At 33.0% G+C, this 17,141-nt stretch overlaps 3 protein-coding genes across 3 annotated transcripts; 1 reads left to right on the plus strand and 2 right to left on the minus strand.

The window, feature by feature from the left end:
• Window positions 1–1,641: 1,641 nt before the first annotated feature.
• Window positions 1,642–3,147, minus strand: LOC123302923. Its single transcript, XM_044886017.1, has 3 exons — window positions 2,970–3,147; window positions 2,551–2,879; window positions 1,642–2,277 (listed from the first exon to the last, which is right to left on the minus strand). The coding sequence occupies exons 1-3, from the start codon at window positions 3,145–3,147 to the stop codon at window positions 1,642–1,644; spliced, it is 1,143 nt and encodes a 380-aa protein (XP_044741952.1).
• A 2,745-nt stretch (window positions 3,148–5,892) lies between these two features.
• LOC123302924 lies at window positions 5,893–10,696 on the plus strand. Its single transcript, XM_044886019.1, has 4 exons — window positions 5,893–6,637; window positions 6,697–6,998; window positions 7,063–7,808; window positions 10,681–10,696. Exons 1-4 carry the CDS (start codon window positions 5,893–5,895, stop codon window positions 10,694–10,696), a joined length of 1,809 nt encoding a protein of 602 aa, XP_044741954.1.
• A 3,047-nt stretch (window positions 10,697–13,743) lies between these two features.
• On the minus strand, window positions 13,744–14,940 carry LOC123302925. The gene has a single exon (XM_044886020.1). The coding sequence runs from the start codon at window positions 14,938–14,940 to the stop codon at window positions 13,744–13,746; it is 1,197 nt and encodes a 398-aa protein (XP_044741955.1).
• Window positions 14,941–17,141: the final 2,201 nt, after the last annotated feature.

Here is a 17,141-nt window from a genome sequence, read left to right on the forward strand (position 1 = left end):
GCTTCCCAATACTGGTCCAGGCTCGGCCCCTTTGTCACCTCTGGGGAATTCCTGTATGGGATCTTTTGCTCCCGACAAAAAGCGACTTACTAGGGATAGTATTGATATTTTATCCTTACGATCGTGATACTTAGCCTTCAGAAATTCTGAATATAACCAGTCATTAAATTATGATTATTACTATATACAATTAAAAATTTAATTGAGCTTAAATTTCTCAGTTTATTTAAAACTTTTTTTTCCAATGCCTTTTAGTTTTTTACCACAACCACTGTATAATAATTGGATATCTTTTTTTATTAATTTCTTCACGATTGATTGAACATCGTTGTCGCAATCGATGGATCCGGCCGTAACAATTTTTAAAATATCAATCTGTAAAAAAAGTGTTAATAATTTCTAAATTATATTTAAATAATTAATAGATATCGTTAGAATATAGTTATGCGATAATGAATGAAAAATGAGAGTACTCAAAGTTGGTTATGACATGGATATTAAACATTGATGTAATACAAAACAGAAGTTTTAATTTTAATAAACGATTGGTACAAAAATACTTGTTTAATGATCATGATTAAGGATGTATGAGCATGACAACAATTTTCGATTTAAGCCCCCAAAATTTTTTTAATAATAGATTTATACTCAAAGAATTTGCTGTTAAAATTTCAGCATAGGTAACCGGGCAAATTTTTAAGAAAATAATTATTAAAAATTGACATAAAATACATTGCTCTTATGGAGAAATGGGTAGTCTTGACGCTAAAACATCAAATATAAATATGTTAAAGAACTTTTCATATGAAAAAAAACTATAAAGAAGATAATACTTGTAGTAAGTCAATAAAATTATAAAAACACTATGCAACCGTCCATCCTGAAGAGAAAAATTAAACTGAAATTAATTTATTAATTTTTTGTCGCAATGACTTAAGACTTGGCAACGTTTCACTTTTATTATGAGCGCCACAAGAAGCTGGTGTAAGAAAGATTAAACTCGGATGTAAACATAACCACACTTTGAGATTTAAAAATAAAAATAACGTGACACATGTCAAAACTTGGTGACATTTATGTTGATATTTCCATAATTAAAAATAATTTTTTTATAAATTGACGAATTGTCAATGATATAAATTAAATAAAAAAGGACAGGCATGACGGTTTTTAAAATTTACATTATGCAATAATTATTGTTTAATTATTAATGTAAAACACCCAGTTATTGACACTTGCAATTTTATTTTAAGTAAATAAAACAAATCGACTCTGATAAATTTATTTTTTTAATTAAAATAAAATTGCAAGTGTCAATGACTGGGTTTTTTACCTTAAGTAACGCAATGCAAAACAACAATGGTAGTTAAAAAATTATTTTATTTATTTTGAATTTCTTCAAGAGATTGTATAATTGCTTTAGATTTTGTGATGCGCGGTTTGCCTCCAATATCTTGTCCAAGTAGAATCTTTATTCCTTTTTTTCCGTTCGATGTATAGGTGTCTGTAATTGTTTTTAAATTGATCCCAGCGTCAGCAAATTTTTGTACCATATTGGCAGATATACCACTTCTACTTTTCTTATTATTTTGATTATCGTCAGAGTTATTTTTATTATTGGATTTCGCAAGTATACGTAGCTCAGACAATAATTTTTATTGTCACTGTATTTAATTTAAGCTCATCATGAGTGATATTAATTTTAGCGTGATAAACTAATTTTTGAAGAACCGATACGTCGTTGATTGCATTATGAGCACCTTTTAGATCATCTGTTTGTAAATATTTTTCTGCTAATGCAGATTGTTTAAGACTTAATTTTTCGGATTTTCGTTCCGGTAATTTTGATTTAAATAATGGTAACGTATCACAAAATCCACTAACTGTATTTTTAAACTCTGTTAATAATTCAACCTGTTTCATTAGTCTAAGAATAATCGGAGCATCAAATCTTATACAGTTGTGTGCTATCAAAATAACTCTTTGTTTTGTTGACTTCAAAAAAGATAAAAGTCCATCTGCAGCCAACTTAGCAGATTCAGTTTCAACTTCAATTCCTAATAAAAATAATTTGCCACCTTTTGTAGTAAGGCCAGTAACTGCCGATGCACTGGGAGGAATTCCTTTTGTTGGAAGAATATATACATTATACTCAGTATCGTTATACTTGGCAGCAATTTGAACTATTTCACAGGATTGCCCAAAACCTGTAGTTTCGAGGTCGAAGAAGACAGCTGCTACAGTCTCATCTTTAGCTATAGAACTTTTTGGAACTGGCTGATCAACAAATTCTGTCCCAATATCTAATCCACTCTGCGACTGATAACAGATGCCTTCACGGTTTTGTGCATTAGTATTCGATTTCGTTCGAGATGTAAAAAGTTCTCGACGTTTTTTTTTTTGCTGCCACAGTATTAGTTTCTGCTGCCCGGAGTCTTTTCAAATTATCTTTTTGTTCTAAAAATTTCAAGAGTGTTTCGTCGGTGGTGAGTAACCCATTTCTTGGTTTACATTTTTGATAAAAGAAAATTCCATATTTTTCTCGCATACAGCTGTAGCAACTCTAAAATCATTAGATTCTGATCCACCATAGTGACGAGCCTTTGGAGCTTTGCTAGCAATCTTCATATTCATAGACTCGTTTGCTTGACTTGAACCACAAGGTGCTAACTGCTCTGCATTATTTGCAAAATTTCTAAAGATTTTTTCTAAAGAGTACTTTAAATTATCACCAGTTAACCCTTTACCACCAGGAAGTAACTTGTGTTCATACTTTTCAGGATTTTTATGAAACCCACACCATTCTTTACAGTTTGTGTGATCATCAAATGCATGTGGTATGATATTGAGTAAAGCTTGCCTACTAGTTTCAACGTTACCTTGATTACTTTTTAATGAACATCGAAAACAATATTTCAGATATTGAATAACAGGTGTAGTAAAAGTCTTTAAAGCATATTAGTGCTTACTTAAGCCTGATGTAGCATGATTTACATCTGCCCATTTCAAAATTTTATGATCAGATTCTCTTCGTAATCTAGCAATGGTGCTTGAGTCATCATCTCCAATTAAAGTGTCAACTCTTACTCGTTCAGCTACAAAATCTTCATTATGTAAAAGCATTTCAACAGCCATATCTGGCCCCATTGCTTTCGAACTTCAGTAGAAGAGTCATGTATGTTCTGGCGCAGTTTGACCTCAAGTAACCCCGGATGGTACACTTTTCAAAAAAGGGCAAACCTCGGTTGAATGCGAAGTTGGAGGGGATAGATGACGTCATTGACCAATAGTAAATCAAGATGGCGTTGGAAGGTGTGGTGGGGGTGAGGGATGACATAAACGGGGCTTGACCAATAGTGGTGGGGAGTGAACGGGGGGCGGGACGTTGACATCATGTACGTTTTGGTCCAGTTGGATAGTACACTTTTCCAAAAAGGGCAAACCTAGGTGAATGTTGGAAACCTCGGCATTGACCAATAGTAAATCAAGATGGCGTTGGGAGGTGTGGTGTTGGGGAATAATGGCTGCCTAAGCATTGATGACGTCATTGGCTTTGACCAATAGTAGCGCTGTAAAAATCAAGATGGCGTCGGGAGGTGTGGTTGAATTGGTGGGGAGGAATGGCTGCCTAAGCATAAACGGGAAATTACCAGGTGACGTCATTGGCTTTAACCAATAGTGGCGCTTGACGGAGAGTGAACGGGGGGCGGGACGTTGACATTAGTTAGCAATTTTCAAGAATATGTTAATTTGACCTTGAAAAATATTGTAATTTGACACTTTAAATATACATGATAAAATTCAAGATACGTGACCGGATGTTAATATTTTTTTTTTTTTTTATTGAGTCAGCAATGTAATATGACACTTGAAATTTACATAATAAAAATACATGTTCAAACTTGTTTGAATGGACTTTGATCTTAAAATAATTTTACACATGTCAGCAATTTTCAAGAATATGTTAATTTGACCTTGAAAAATATGATATCATCATCTTATAACAAGTTCAAACTTGTTTGAAATAATTTTACATGTGTCAAAACACGTGACCGGATGTTAATATTTTTTTTTTATTGAATTAGCAATGTAATATGACACTTGAAATTTACATAATAAAAATACATGTTCAAACTTGTTTGAATGGACTTTGATCTTAAAATAATTTTACACGTGTCAGCTATTTTCAATAATATGTTAATTTGACCTTGAAAAATATGATATCATCATCCTGCTACAAGTTCAAACTTGTTTGAAATAATTTTACATGTGTCAAAACACGTGACCGGATGTTAATATTTTTTTTTTATTGAATTAGCAATGTAATATGACACTTGAAATTTACATAATAAAAAACATGTTCAAACTTGTTTGAATGGACTTTGATCTTAAAATAATTTTACACGTGTCAGCTATTTTCAATAATATGTTAATTTGACCTTGAAAAATATGATATCATCATCCTGTTACAAGTTTAAACTTGTTTGAACATGTTCAAACTTGTTTGAACATGTTTAAACTTGTCTGAATTCCAAGAAAAAATAATTAGTTTGAATTACGATTATAAAAATATCAAATTACAACTTTTTTAGTGGTGGGGATAATGCTATAAAAAGTGATGTACGTAGCTGTTGAAGTATCTCTTTGAAATTCACCTTTGCTTCAGTTAGTTTTTTCTTATTATTATTATTATTATTATTATTATTATTATTTTTTTGTTTTTGGTATATTTATTATTCTAAACTTAGTCTATATATTTTATACAAAAAACAAATATTGCTCAGTTGTAAGTTAACTTTAGTGTTGAACGTTCGGTAACGTATATTTTGCTTAGTATTTGAAAATATAACGGTAAGTGTAAAATTTTTTAAATATTATTGTGAAACTTAAATATAATTTTTTTGAAAGATGGACACCTACGAACAAAATGTTATGCAGACGCTAAACGCGGTACCTCAAGGTGGTAGCACTGATATGATGAAGAAAGTGGAGAGAGCGTTGAGGCTCATCAAGACGGTGGAGGAAGCTGAGCGATGGATGATACTTAATAAGCAGAACATCCGCTTATTCAAAAAGATGTTGATGTTAAAGAAAGAAAATCCTCTGCGTCTTGAAGCTAATATTGGACTTTGTAAATCATACCAGCGGCAACTTCACCGACTGCGATTAGATTTAGTTAAGCAAGGTGGTGGTGTTACAAAAAAACAAAATCGACATCTAATCTGGGAGACAATTGAAACCCACCATCAGGGTAGGGTGAAGACTGGTATGATTACAAATTTGGATTATAAAGATCCAAATATATTTTTCAACCGGGCATTTCCAATGTTTAGAAGACACGTCCGGCGTGAGCTAGTGAATCATCCCCTCAAGGTAAGTAAAATTTAAGATTTATAATTTAAATAGTCTAATGAGATTTTATTTCAGGTGTATATTGTGTTCACGGGCAATTTCATTAAGCCCAGCACCAAAGAGGAGGATTTGAAAACTTTTATAACGTCGGCTAAGGAAATGTATCTGACAACGGACATGCAGGAGTGGTACATTGATCATGTCAAAAACTATTTGCTGAAAAAATTGGAAGAATTCCAGGAACGCGATAGTGGTTGGGCTCTTGACATGATCATAAATATTCGAGTCCACATGAATAAGTACTCTCCGATCACAGCTGGAACATTTTGCGAACTACCATCTGCAATTAAATGTAGAAAAGCTGTGATCAATGTCCAGAATGATGACCAACATTGCTTTTTATGGTCGATAATGTCAGCACTTTACCCGGTTGAAAAGGATCCTCAACGTTTAACTAAGTACCAGCACTATAAATATCATTTAAAATATGATGGATTAAAGTTTCCCATGTCTCTGGATCAAATTAATAAATTTGAAAAGATGAACCCGCATTTATCGATTAACGTGTACGGCTACAAAGATACGTTTATACATGGTTTGGAAATTTTCCCTGTACACGTTAGTTCGAACACTGCGGGGAAGAAAATTCATCTATTGGCTGTGGAGAATGGGAACAGTCACCACTTTTGCTGGATAAAAAATTTAGCAAAGTTGAGTCGATCGGGTGTAACAAAACACGTAGGTAAAATTTATTTATGTGATCGATGTCTCAACTATTTTGCTACAGAAGTCAAACTCCAACAGCATTCAGTAAATTGTGGTGAAAAAGAAGCGGTGCGGGTACGAATGCCTGAAACTGATGACGAGCGGTTCGTTGAGTTCAAAGATTTCAACAGCAAGGAACGTGTTGAGTATATGGTGTACGCTGACTTTGAGGCACTATTGGTACCACAACATCATGAAGACATGGAAATGGATCATGGGTCTTATACAAAAAATATTCAAAAACATGTTCCCTACAGTGTAGGTTACTATGTTCATTGTACCCATGATCCCAACCAATCGTTTTATAAGGCATACCGTGGTGCTGATTGTGTCAAGTGGTTTGTTCATGAACTGGAACAAGTAGCGTACTCATTAGAGCAAAAAATAAAACACGTTAAACCAATGTATCCGCTCACCGTCGAACAAGAACTGGATTTTATGTCAGCAGAGAAGTGTCACATTTGTGATAAAGATTTCGTATCCAATTCCATACGTGTTCGCGACCATTCACATCGCACAGGTAATGCAGGTTATTTATTATTTTTTAATTTCATCTAATTTTATATTAATCTATTTTAGGTATCTACCGTGGAGCAGCACACCAATTTTGTAATCTGCATTATCAAGATTCAAGGGTGATACCTGTTGTGATGCACAACTTAAGTGGATACGATTCGCATTTTATTATTGAAGCTCTGCTGACGGAAATCGACGGTCAAGTTGATGTGTTGCCCATCAACAAAGAAAAGTACATCAGTTTCACAAAGCACGTCTCGGACATTCAATTAAGATTCATTGATTCCTTCCGATTTCTCGCAGACAAGTTGGAAAATCTGGCCTCATATTTAGATAATGATAAAAAATCCATTTTACATAAAGAGGTAAATGATAAAAAATAATTAATTTTTAATACAGGGTTGTAATTTGTTTTTTAATTTTTTATAGGTCAGTAATGATGAACAATTTCAATTGCTAACGAGAAAAGGTGTATTTCCATATGAATACATGAGTAGCTGGGGACGTCTCCAAGAGACAAAATTACCACCAAAGGAGGCGTTCTACAGTGTGTTAACAGATGAACACATAACGGATGAGGATTATAACCATGCGATACAGGTATGGAACACATTCAATTTACATACACTAGGTGATTATTCAGACCTGTATATGAAAACTGATGTGTTACTACTTGCGGATATTTTTGAAAATTTCCGTAACACTTGTATTCATAGCTATAGTCTTGATCCTAGTCACTATTACACACTTCCTGGCTATACGTGGAGCGCCATGTTGAAATACACCAATATCAAATTGGAATTGTTCACGGATATTGATGACTTGTTGTTTATCGAGAAAGGAATCAGAGGCGGTGTAAGTCAATGTTCTAATCGCTATGCTAAGGCAAACAATAAGTACATGGAAGAGGGGTATGATAAAACTCAAGAAGATGTCTACCTTATGTATTACGATGTGGTGAACCTATATGGTACAGCAATGTGTGGATACCTACCAACAGGAAATTTTAAGTGGGTTGACACACCAAACATCGAGGATGTTGCAGATGATTCACCAGTCGGGTACATTTTAGAAGTAGACCTTGAAATACCCCAACATCTACATGATAACTTTAGCGATTTACCGCCATGTCCGGAGACAACGAAACCACCTGGATCAAAACAAAAATATCTTCTGTCAACCCTTTACAATAAGACCAACTATGTCGTGCACTACAGGAATTTAAAACTGTATACACAACTCGGTGTTAAGGTAACAAAATACCACCGTGTGTTACAATTCGATCAATCTGCATGGTTGAAACCATATATTGATTTCAATACCGAGATGCGCAAGAACGCCTCAAATGAGTTTGAAAAAGCATTATTCAAACTCATGATTAATGCCATCTTCGGTAAAACCATGGAGAATGTGAGGAAACATCGGGTTGTGTACATACGAAAAAATTGGGATGGAAAACATGGTGTGAAGAAATTAATTGCCAATCCCAATTTTCACAGTATGATGGTGCTCGACAATGACGTCAGTATTGTTGAAATGAAAAAATCACAGATACGTTTCAACAAACCCATCTACATAGGCTTCACAATTTTAGACATATCGAAAACGTTTGTGTATGACTTCCACTACAACTACATGTACCAACGGTACAACCCTACAAATGTCAGGTTATTATACACAGACACCGATAGTCTAATTTATAGCGTGAAAAATACTGACGTCTATGAGGTCATGAAACAGGATATTAATCGTTTTGATACGGCTGACTATGCACCCGACAACATCTATGGTATGCCACTACGTAATAAGAAAGTCAAGGGTTTAATGTCCGATGAAAATAATGGTGATGTTATGCTAGAATTTGTCGGATTACGTAGCAAAATGTATGCTATTCGGGTGCAAAATAAAAAAGAGACTAAACGATCCAAGGGTCTCAAGAAGTCAGCTATCCGAAAACTTACTTTTGAGGACTATAAGCGGTGTTTGCTTGAGAACCGTAACTTTTACCATGTTCAGCAAAGCATCCAATCCAAGCGACACCGCTTACATACCATCAAACAGCAGAAAGTGGGCTTATCACCATTTGACCAAAAACGATACATTACTCACAATTCATGTGAAACAAAACCATGGGGCCACTATAGCATTATTTGTTGAGTGTAAGTATTTTATATTTTTTGTTTTTAATATTTAGCTAATTTTTGCTGTTGTTTCAGAAATGTGTCCTGCTGTTGTGATGATCCTCAAAGTGGTTCGGTATTGTGATAGGTGTACAAACAATTGATAGAGTAGTGCGCATGAACAATTGATAGAGTAGTGGTGGGGGTGTCAAAAAACTGATAGTTAGGTAGAATTATTGTAGAAAACAATTTAGTGTTAGTTTAAACATACAAAATGCAAGACTTTGGTAATCATACTAGTGATAACAACTGTATTGTTAATATGATTAAAGAAAATTGTAGTTTAAGTACTTTAAACAATGTGTTAACAAAGTATTTTAAAACATTAGTTAATATGGCAATTAAATGTGGTCGACCGGAAACTTTAAACTACCTTATTGATAAGGTAGAACAAATGGACTTAGAAGTGAAATTTTCCCCATCGTCAGACGATGAAGACAAACAAATTTGGAACTGGATTTTAAAAAATATCCACTCTGGACAAACAGATGGAATTGTAGGACTATCCATTTTTGAACAATCTTACTACAGTGTATTTACATCAGACGAGTTATCCGACTATGTTCAAGTGAAAGAAATAATTGAAAATTATCTTATGAAGAAAGATGATGATGATGACATGACAATGGACACTTTTCAGAATAATAATTATAATGTATTTTCGATAATTTATAAATATATATTTTTTAAATATTATTATAATACAACTCTGTTTTTATATGTTATAGATAAAATTTTACAATAAAAATAATATTTTTACAATGTGATATTTTTTATTTATTTTTTTATGAAACACAAATATGTTCACAAAAACGGTCCACTATAACAAATTTTTTATTGTTACAAGTATGTTCATAAAAACGTTCCACTATAAAAGGAGACTTTTTTTATCAATATATGAATCGTGTAAAGAGTCGAACCCTAACCACCGGACTTTAACTTTGGATCCATGTTTAGCTAAGACCTTTTCCACTAAATAAATGTTTGGATCGTGAACTTTTTGTAATTCTTCGGCATAGAAACCACCCTTTATATCTTCGTTGTTGTAGTCCTTCAGTAAATATGTTCTTGGGTTTGTAAGTTTCACCTCGCGAATGGTGAATATTTCTGGTGTCCATGATGGATGAAAACCACGAGCAAACGTCGTTCTAAATTTACTTATCCTTACATGATCGCCAACTGTAAATTTTTGTTTTGGACCCACCATCTTAATATGATTGTATGAATCTTTTAAAATCCGTTTTTCGTTTCGTGTATTGACTTGTGATGGCTTCATCCTGATTGTCCGATGGTATGAATTATTGTACTGTTTAATCAATTCCGGTAATACTTTTATCCATTTATAATTACCATACAAACTGAAATGTTTGTACATCATCGATTTCAGTGTGCGTATAAATCTTTCCACAATACACGCCTTTTTAGTTGAATATACAGAATAATGGTTTATGTTGTACTCTTTCATCAATCTCTTAAATTTTTCATTATAAAATTCCGTACCATTATCAGTTTGAAGGTTTTTCGGTGTACGATCTTTTATAATCTGTTCCATGGCATTAGTGACATCCACCGCACTCTTGGACTTTAGTGGCATAGCCCAGCTATATTTGGAGAAGCAATCGATGACCACCAAAATATATTTAAAGTTGGTATTTTGTCTTGCATACGGGATCATTTCTACTAAATCAGCTTGAAATAAATCATTGAGTCCCTTAATGATTACACGCCTTCTTGGATAATTACGTCGAGCTGGTTTATGTAGCTCATTCACAACAATTCGTTTTTTATCCATCTATTAATTTATATTTTATACCAATGTCAACATATAGTAACATGGAATCGGAGTTTGTATTCATGAAACTTTTAGGAATACCAAACGTTAAATAATCGTTTGATTTTAATGTATTAAGTTTATTTTTATCTATAATACTATCGTTTTTGAAGACCTCACAGTATGTTGGTTTAATATCTAAATGATGTATCATCACAGAGATTGGGAATCTAAATACATAAACTCTTGTATTATTTTCCAATATATACCATGCTAAATCAGCAGTTGGATCTGAATAAAATTTTGTTGGTTGTGTATTACGTATTGATATTCGAAAATAACCATTTAATTTTTTCAGACTCTCGTTAAATATTTCAGTAGTGTTATTGATTTTATCACTAACATGATTGATAAGGGTGTATAAATCCACAGCATCAGTTGAAAATTCTGGACTTGCTACATTACTTATTTTTTTATTTTTTGCGTCAAAGTATGATTCTTCATCATCTAATGACAAACACTGCCCAAGACTTTCCAAGTTCACAACATCTTGCATATTTATAGGTTTCCCGACATTCACAATTCGTCTTTGTTTTGCATCGAAGCAATTATTTCCACCATTACATCGAAGTATTGATTCATTATGTGATGTATATGAATCTTGATAATTTTTGAGGAGAGAACATCCAAATTTATCTATACCGTTCATACTGAGTTCTCAATAGGTTATGATGTAATTTTAATAATTACATATAATAAATATAAAAAAATCTAAACAGGTCTAATAAGAAACAGCTCGGTTTAATACTGGTTTTGACCTGTTTAATACTGGTTTTGACCTGTTTAATACTGGTTTTGACCTGTTTAATACTGGTTTTGACCTGTTTGATACTGGTTTTGACCTGTTTAATACTGGTTTTGATCTGTTTAATACTGGTTTTGACCTGTTTGATACTGGTTTTGACCTGTTTAATACTGGTTTTGATCTGTTTAATACTGGTTTTGACCTGTTTGATACTGGTTTTGACCTGTTTAATACTGGTTTTGACCTGTTTAATACTGGTTTTGACCTGTTTAATACTGGTTTTGACCTGTTTAATACTGGTTTTGACCTGTTTAATACTGGTTTTGACCTGTTTAATACTGGTTTTGACCTGTTTGATACTGGTTTTGACCTGTTTAATACTGGTTTTGACCTGTTTAATACTGGTTTTGACCTGTTTAATACTGGTTTTGACCTGTTTAATACTGGTTTTGACCGGTTTAATACTGGTTTTGACCTGTTTAATACTGGTTTTGACCTGTTTAATACTGGTTTTGACCTGTTTAATACTGGTTTTAACCTGTTTAATACTGGTCTGTATCTGTTTAATACTGGTTTGACCTGTTTAATACTGGTCTGTTTAGAAACCAATCTGGTTTTCAGTATATTATATTTTCTTCCCTTAACTCTTGTATCAAACTATTGATTTCATTTTGATGGCTGAAATTCCCCGCGTCACGTGATGCGCATAACAGCCGTAATCTGTCGCAAAGTTCGTCGATTGTATTCCAGTACACATAATCTATGGGATTATTAGTTACTCGTGATAATGTTAGACCGCTACCAGAAGCAGGAGCCGATGGGTATAGATGTTTCTTAATGATATTTTTATACTTTAAACCTCTAGTTCCTTGAATTTGACCCCGAGAGTCATAATTCCGTCTATAAGCGTTTGTTGATGTTACAATTTCTAAATAGTTACGCATGTCTTGCTCTGAATAATGTTTTGGTATCTGTTTTACTAAAAGCTCATATAAACCTGATGTCCCGTCGTACCATTTTTCGTTGACTTGTATATCGTTATGCTTAATGTGAACAACTGAATTACCTACATATAATCTATCAGCAGCATTATCATAACGTAATCCGTAAATATTATCGATAAGCTTATCATCTTTATTCGATAATATAAAATAAATGTATTTACCGGCCCTATCTCCATAAGTCTTTGTAAAATGCTGAAGTGCATGCTGATTATTCTCTGGTGATTTTATAATCTCCCTAAATACAACATCAGGAGTGTGTAATGCATCATCCTCATAGGTGTCTGATAGATTTTGTTTTGTGACTACTGGAGTATCTTCAAATAATTTTCGAGCCTTCATTGGCGTATAATTTAATAGTTCATCTTTATTATCTTCTAAGGTATCATCTTCTATCTTGCGTTTTATATTAATTCGAGTAAAATCGTTTTTGTTCTCTTGTTTTTCTACTAGCTGATTCAACGGATCAGTGATGGGCTTAAATGTTTTTTCTAATGAAATGGTCGCTGTTTGTTCATCAGCTTTGAGTGCGTTATACTTTTTCTGTATAATATCGCTCAACTTAGCTAGCTGTTTCGTTGTCTGAAGCATGTTATCACATGAAAGCTCACAAGTTAAATGACCTATACAGTTGATAAACAGCGCTTAATAACCTAACAAGTATCATCAATCAACCTATATAATATGCTCTTTATAAGGAATAATAAATCAACTTGTACTACAGATAAGATAAAAAAAAAATTTTATTTAAAAAAAATTACAATTTTAGATTAAAACAAAATACAAAATATGAATAAAGACAATTATTTTATTTTTTAATATTATTTATTGTTAAAACTTTTTTAATCATTAACACTAATTTATCAACAACAAGCACCTCCGTATAAAGATCTATTAAAAAAATAATGTAATAAATACATAATAATATTTGTAGTACAATGTTTATGTTGATAGATGCATAGAGCTTTTGATACACTGTCATTCTTATGGAGTGGTTTTCCACCATCCAAATTTTCAATGTGGACTGCCCTTGTTGAATTTCGAATTAATTTTTTAATCCAAATTTTCTTTTCTTCACCTTTGCAGTATATTACATTATGATTAGCAATATGTGTTAAAATGGTTGATAACTCGCAATAATCGGTGGCTCCTTGATTCCAGTATAAGCCATGGTAATTATTTGAGAGCCAAATTGTTTGTTTCTTATCTGAATCACTTAATGTGTTAAATGGAAATGGTGGTTTGAATACATAATGTCCAAAATGGTTCCCATTTGTATCCACAAAACTAAGTTCTTTAACGATGAATTCATTGTTTACTTTGAAACCCTGTACGTCCACTATGTACGCCATTTTAAACTACTCTATTAACAATATTCGTGAGTGGATTGTATTTAAATAATCGATCATGGAACACTATACAATACGCACGCGTTTTAGCTGGGAAATTAACACTAGCTTCAAACTCAACGCGCAAGTCCACTGTTGTAGATTTAAGTGACTCTGGATGCTTAGAACAGTCAATGACAAATAGAGGTGATTTATTTATAAACGTTTCTTTATCTAGCAATGGTTCTGTTATAGAGCGTCTATAGTACGATTTTTGAAAATTACAATACATTTCATACAGTAACGCTGTTTGATTATTTGTGTAATTTAGATTCAAATTCACATATGGGTAGGCTTCACCATTTAAATAGACTTTCAAATTTGTTATGTTACAATGGTCAAACTGACTGGAATCTTTTAAAATGTTGCGGTCACGATTTGTTTGGAAACAGATAACAGCGTAGTTAGGACATTCTACACTAGTTTTAACACTCCACACATGTCTATCAGTTAATGGTAGTTCTGGTATAAGTAGACATTCCATTGATCGAAACCATAACCTCAAATCATCATTTTGATTGACTAAGTTGTATAATTCGACTCGCATTTTATCAGACACTTTAACGTATGGAACACACCATTCTAATTTGTTGATTTTAATTTTAGGTTTGCTTGTTGCGACAGTTGAGGTAAAACAATTAATATCATCATTTGCACGAACAATAACGATTTCTTGTTTCATGTTTACGAGAATTTTAGGATAATCTTCAAAAAAACCCATATACATTTTCAACGGAATACGAACATTGAAGTAACCAGCAGCATTCTTTTTAAAATTTTCACCAAAGCCAGCATTCTCTAAAGCTTTACTTTGATTTTCGTTTAGGGATAGATAGTTTTTTATAGTGCTAACGATGCCTACGTTATTAATCACATCAATTACCTTACCACCAATTTCATAACGAATTTCATGAAACATAAATGATATAGCATTCGATATGAAGCTGGCTACATTTGTATCATCATCATCAGTCACTTGACCTTCGATATTTAAAACACTTTCACTTGGTAATGTGTACAAGTCTTGTGATTGAATGCAAATTCTACTCTCATCGCTTGATTCAAATTTCGATGAATTATAAGCTTGGTGGTTGTGATACTCTAGTCCTGTAATAACATTATCGTACTCAGGTACATTGGTCACTTCTAGTATTTCTGCCATTCTTCTTCTTCTTCTTAATACAATTGAATTTTATTCGTATAACTGATTTCTTTATTTTAAACCAGCAACTAAATTTTACCCAACAATTGGCCGTTTTAGTTTTAAACCAATTGATTGAAGAAATTTTCTATTTTCGTATGATAACTGTTTGTGATTATTTATTCTATTGTTGCTCGATTGAGGTTGTTTTATGAGACGGTTTGTAGAAACACTGCCTCCAGCATAACGTGTAGGATGATTAAATACAAAACCCATTATATCTTTTTCAAGTGTAATCCAATTGTAATGTTTTCACCTCGAAAGTTAACTAATTTACCAGTTTGGTCCACTAACGTGAGCGTAATGTTGCTTATAGTTTGACAGTTGATTGGTAAATAAATAACATTCATAGGATGTATCACAATTTTATAACCTGGTGGTAGATTTGGTGAAAAATGAAACAATGTGTGACTGATTTCATTGTTATGATACGATCCATTCGTAATATTACATTGAACATAAATTGTTTCTACAGGTAAAATATTAACTGTATTGTCACTTTCATGTCTTTTATTTGCATCTAGTTTTCGTTTATTAAATCCCAACATGCGACAAACAGAATCTGATGGTTCACAGTTTATTATCACGGTACACTTTATTTCACATTTTAATGTATTTGTATTAGCATTTATTTGTAGTGTCACCTCATCGCCTACAGCTTCTTTTAAATAACGTTCAATATCTTCAACTTCATAAGATCCTGGTGGTATTTCTATAACTTTATCATCGTAATAAAACATGTTATTGTGGCTGTGTATATTAGGTATGGAATTGTACCCTTGTAAATCTACTAGACCCATTTCATAATTTTCATTTTTATCTAATTCAATTGGTGGAGAATAGTCTGTTGTTAAAAAAGAGCTATTCCCTGTAAATGTAAGCATGTATGACATCTTGATTTTGAATGAAGTGAATACAAGACTTGCTGGTTTATTTATTTAATAAAAATTGTATACATAGATGTCCACAAATCGGAGTATTAAACTGTTGTTGTCTATCAAAATTATATTGAATGTCACATCCGTTAAAATATTTAATTACTTCCACTGGCGGTCTCAAATTTCCAAAACTATCATAATAGATGACACTTCGATTGTACTTTTTATATGCCGTCCAGTGTGTACCACTATTTTTGGATACATCATGGTTGATAATTCCTGTTTCATATTTATATGGTCTTTTGGGTAGGGTGTCACGCATAAAAACACCACGAAAATACGGAATTTTAAATTGTTTAGCATACGCACGTAGCTCCGTATCGTAAAGTGCTCTACGTGGTAGCGTTTCAATTAGTTTTTTGCTAAATATAATCCCATGCCTTTGTTGTACGGTCTTAAATACAAGCCTTTACCCATTGCTATAGCTTCCATTGTTTTGTTGTGTCTTTGACTCTCATTAAGTTGATCACGAGCACTTTTATAATTTGTAACGGCTTTAGCAATACCCGACGCTCCACCAGCCAAAGCACCTAAAGCAGAGAGTCCTGCGAATATTGGAATTAATGGAAGTACACCACCAGACTTTGGAACTGGTATTACACGTGTGGGTGCTTTAATACGTTGACCTCGCACGGCTGCTTTTGCTATTTTTACAGCTGCTTTTAAGTCCGTTGGTTGTGATTTTTTCAATGCATTTCGTGCCTTTCGCACTGATGCTGTAAAGTTTATAGTTTTCTTTGTCTTTTTCGTCTTTTTCTTTTTTAATCCCATACCAAGTGAAGTTTTTGTCTTCATGGCGCCTGTAACGAATAAAGCGGATGCTTTTTCACCAATTGTTGAATCAGATGCTTTGGCACGTTTCCAAGCGGCTTCAGCTAATTGTTTATCTGCTAGATGACGCTCCTTTAAGTCTTTACTTTTTGAATATGCTATATCATGTACCATACAAGCCTGATCCAATGCGTTTTTTGGTTTATCACCACGCGCTAATCGTTCTGCCAGCTTAGTTCCAGGTCCACAATATTGATAAGTTGGTATGTGTAACTCAAACGGTAATTTATTTATAAGTGTGTTAACAATACCTCTTCCTTTGTGTTGTTGCTTCTGATGTGACATACTACTAAATGATTTAAACAATTAAGTTCACATATATTTAAATGTTTATAAAATGCGTTGTATTGAAATTTTAGTCTTAGTTACATTAAAAATGCGTTTTCATAAACA

Source organism: Chrysoperla carnea, chromosome X, assembly GCF_905475395.1.
Source record: "Chrysoperla carnea chromosome X, inChrCarn1.1, whole genome shotgun sequence".
Taxonomy (NCBI): Eukaryota; Metazoa; Arthropoda; class Insecta; order Neuroptera; family Chrysopidae; genus Chrysoperla; species Chrysoperla carnea.

What these genes read in the sequence shown, in the direction of transcription:
- LOC123302923 (XM_044886017.1), bottom strand. Translation starts at nt 3,147, where the DNA reads ATGGGGCCAGATATGGCTGTTGAAATGCTTTTACATAATGAAGATTTT. An exon ending in TCATGCTACATCAGGCTTAA is followed by an intron (nt 2,880 to 2,969) that starts GTAAGCACTAAT and finishes AAAGTAATCAAG; the next exon opens with GTAACGTTGAAACTAGTAGG. An exon ending in ATTTTAGAGTTGCTACAGCT is followed by an intron (nt 2,278 to 2,550) that starts GTATGCGAGAAA and finishes TTTGTTGATCAG; the next exon opens with CCAGTTCCAAAAAGTTCTAT.
- LOC123302924 (XM_044886019.1), top strand. Translation starts at nt 5,893, where the DNA reads ATGAACCCGCATTTATCGATTAACGTGTACGGCTACAAAGATACGTTT. An exon ending in CGACCATTCACATCGCACAG is followed by an intron (nt 6,638 to 6,696) that starts GTAATGCAGGTT and finishes AATCTATTTTAG; the next exon opens with GTATCTACCGTGGAGCAGCA. An exon ending in AATCCATTTTACATAAAGAG is followed by an intron (nt 6,999 to 7,062) that starts GTAAATGATAAA and finishes AATTTTTTATAG; the next exon opens with GTCAGTAATGATGAACAATT.
- LOC123302925 (XM_044886020.1), bottom strand. Translation starts at nt 14,940, where the DNA reads ATGGCAGAAATACTAGAAGTGACCAATGTACCTGAGTACGATAATGTT.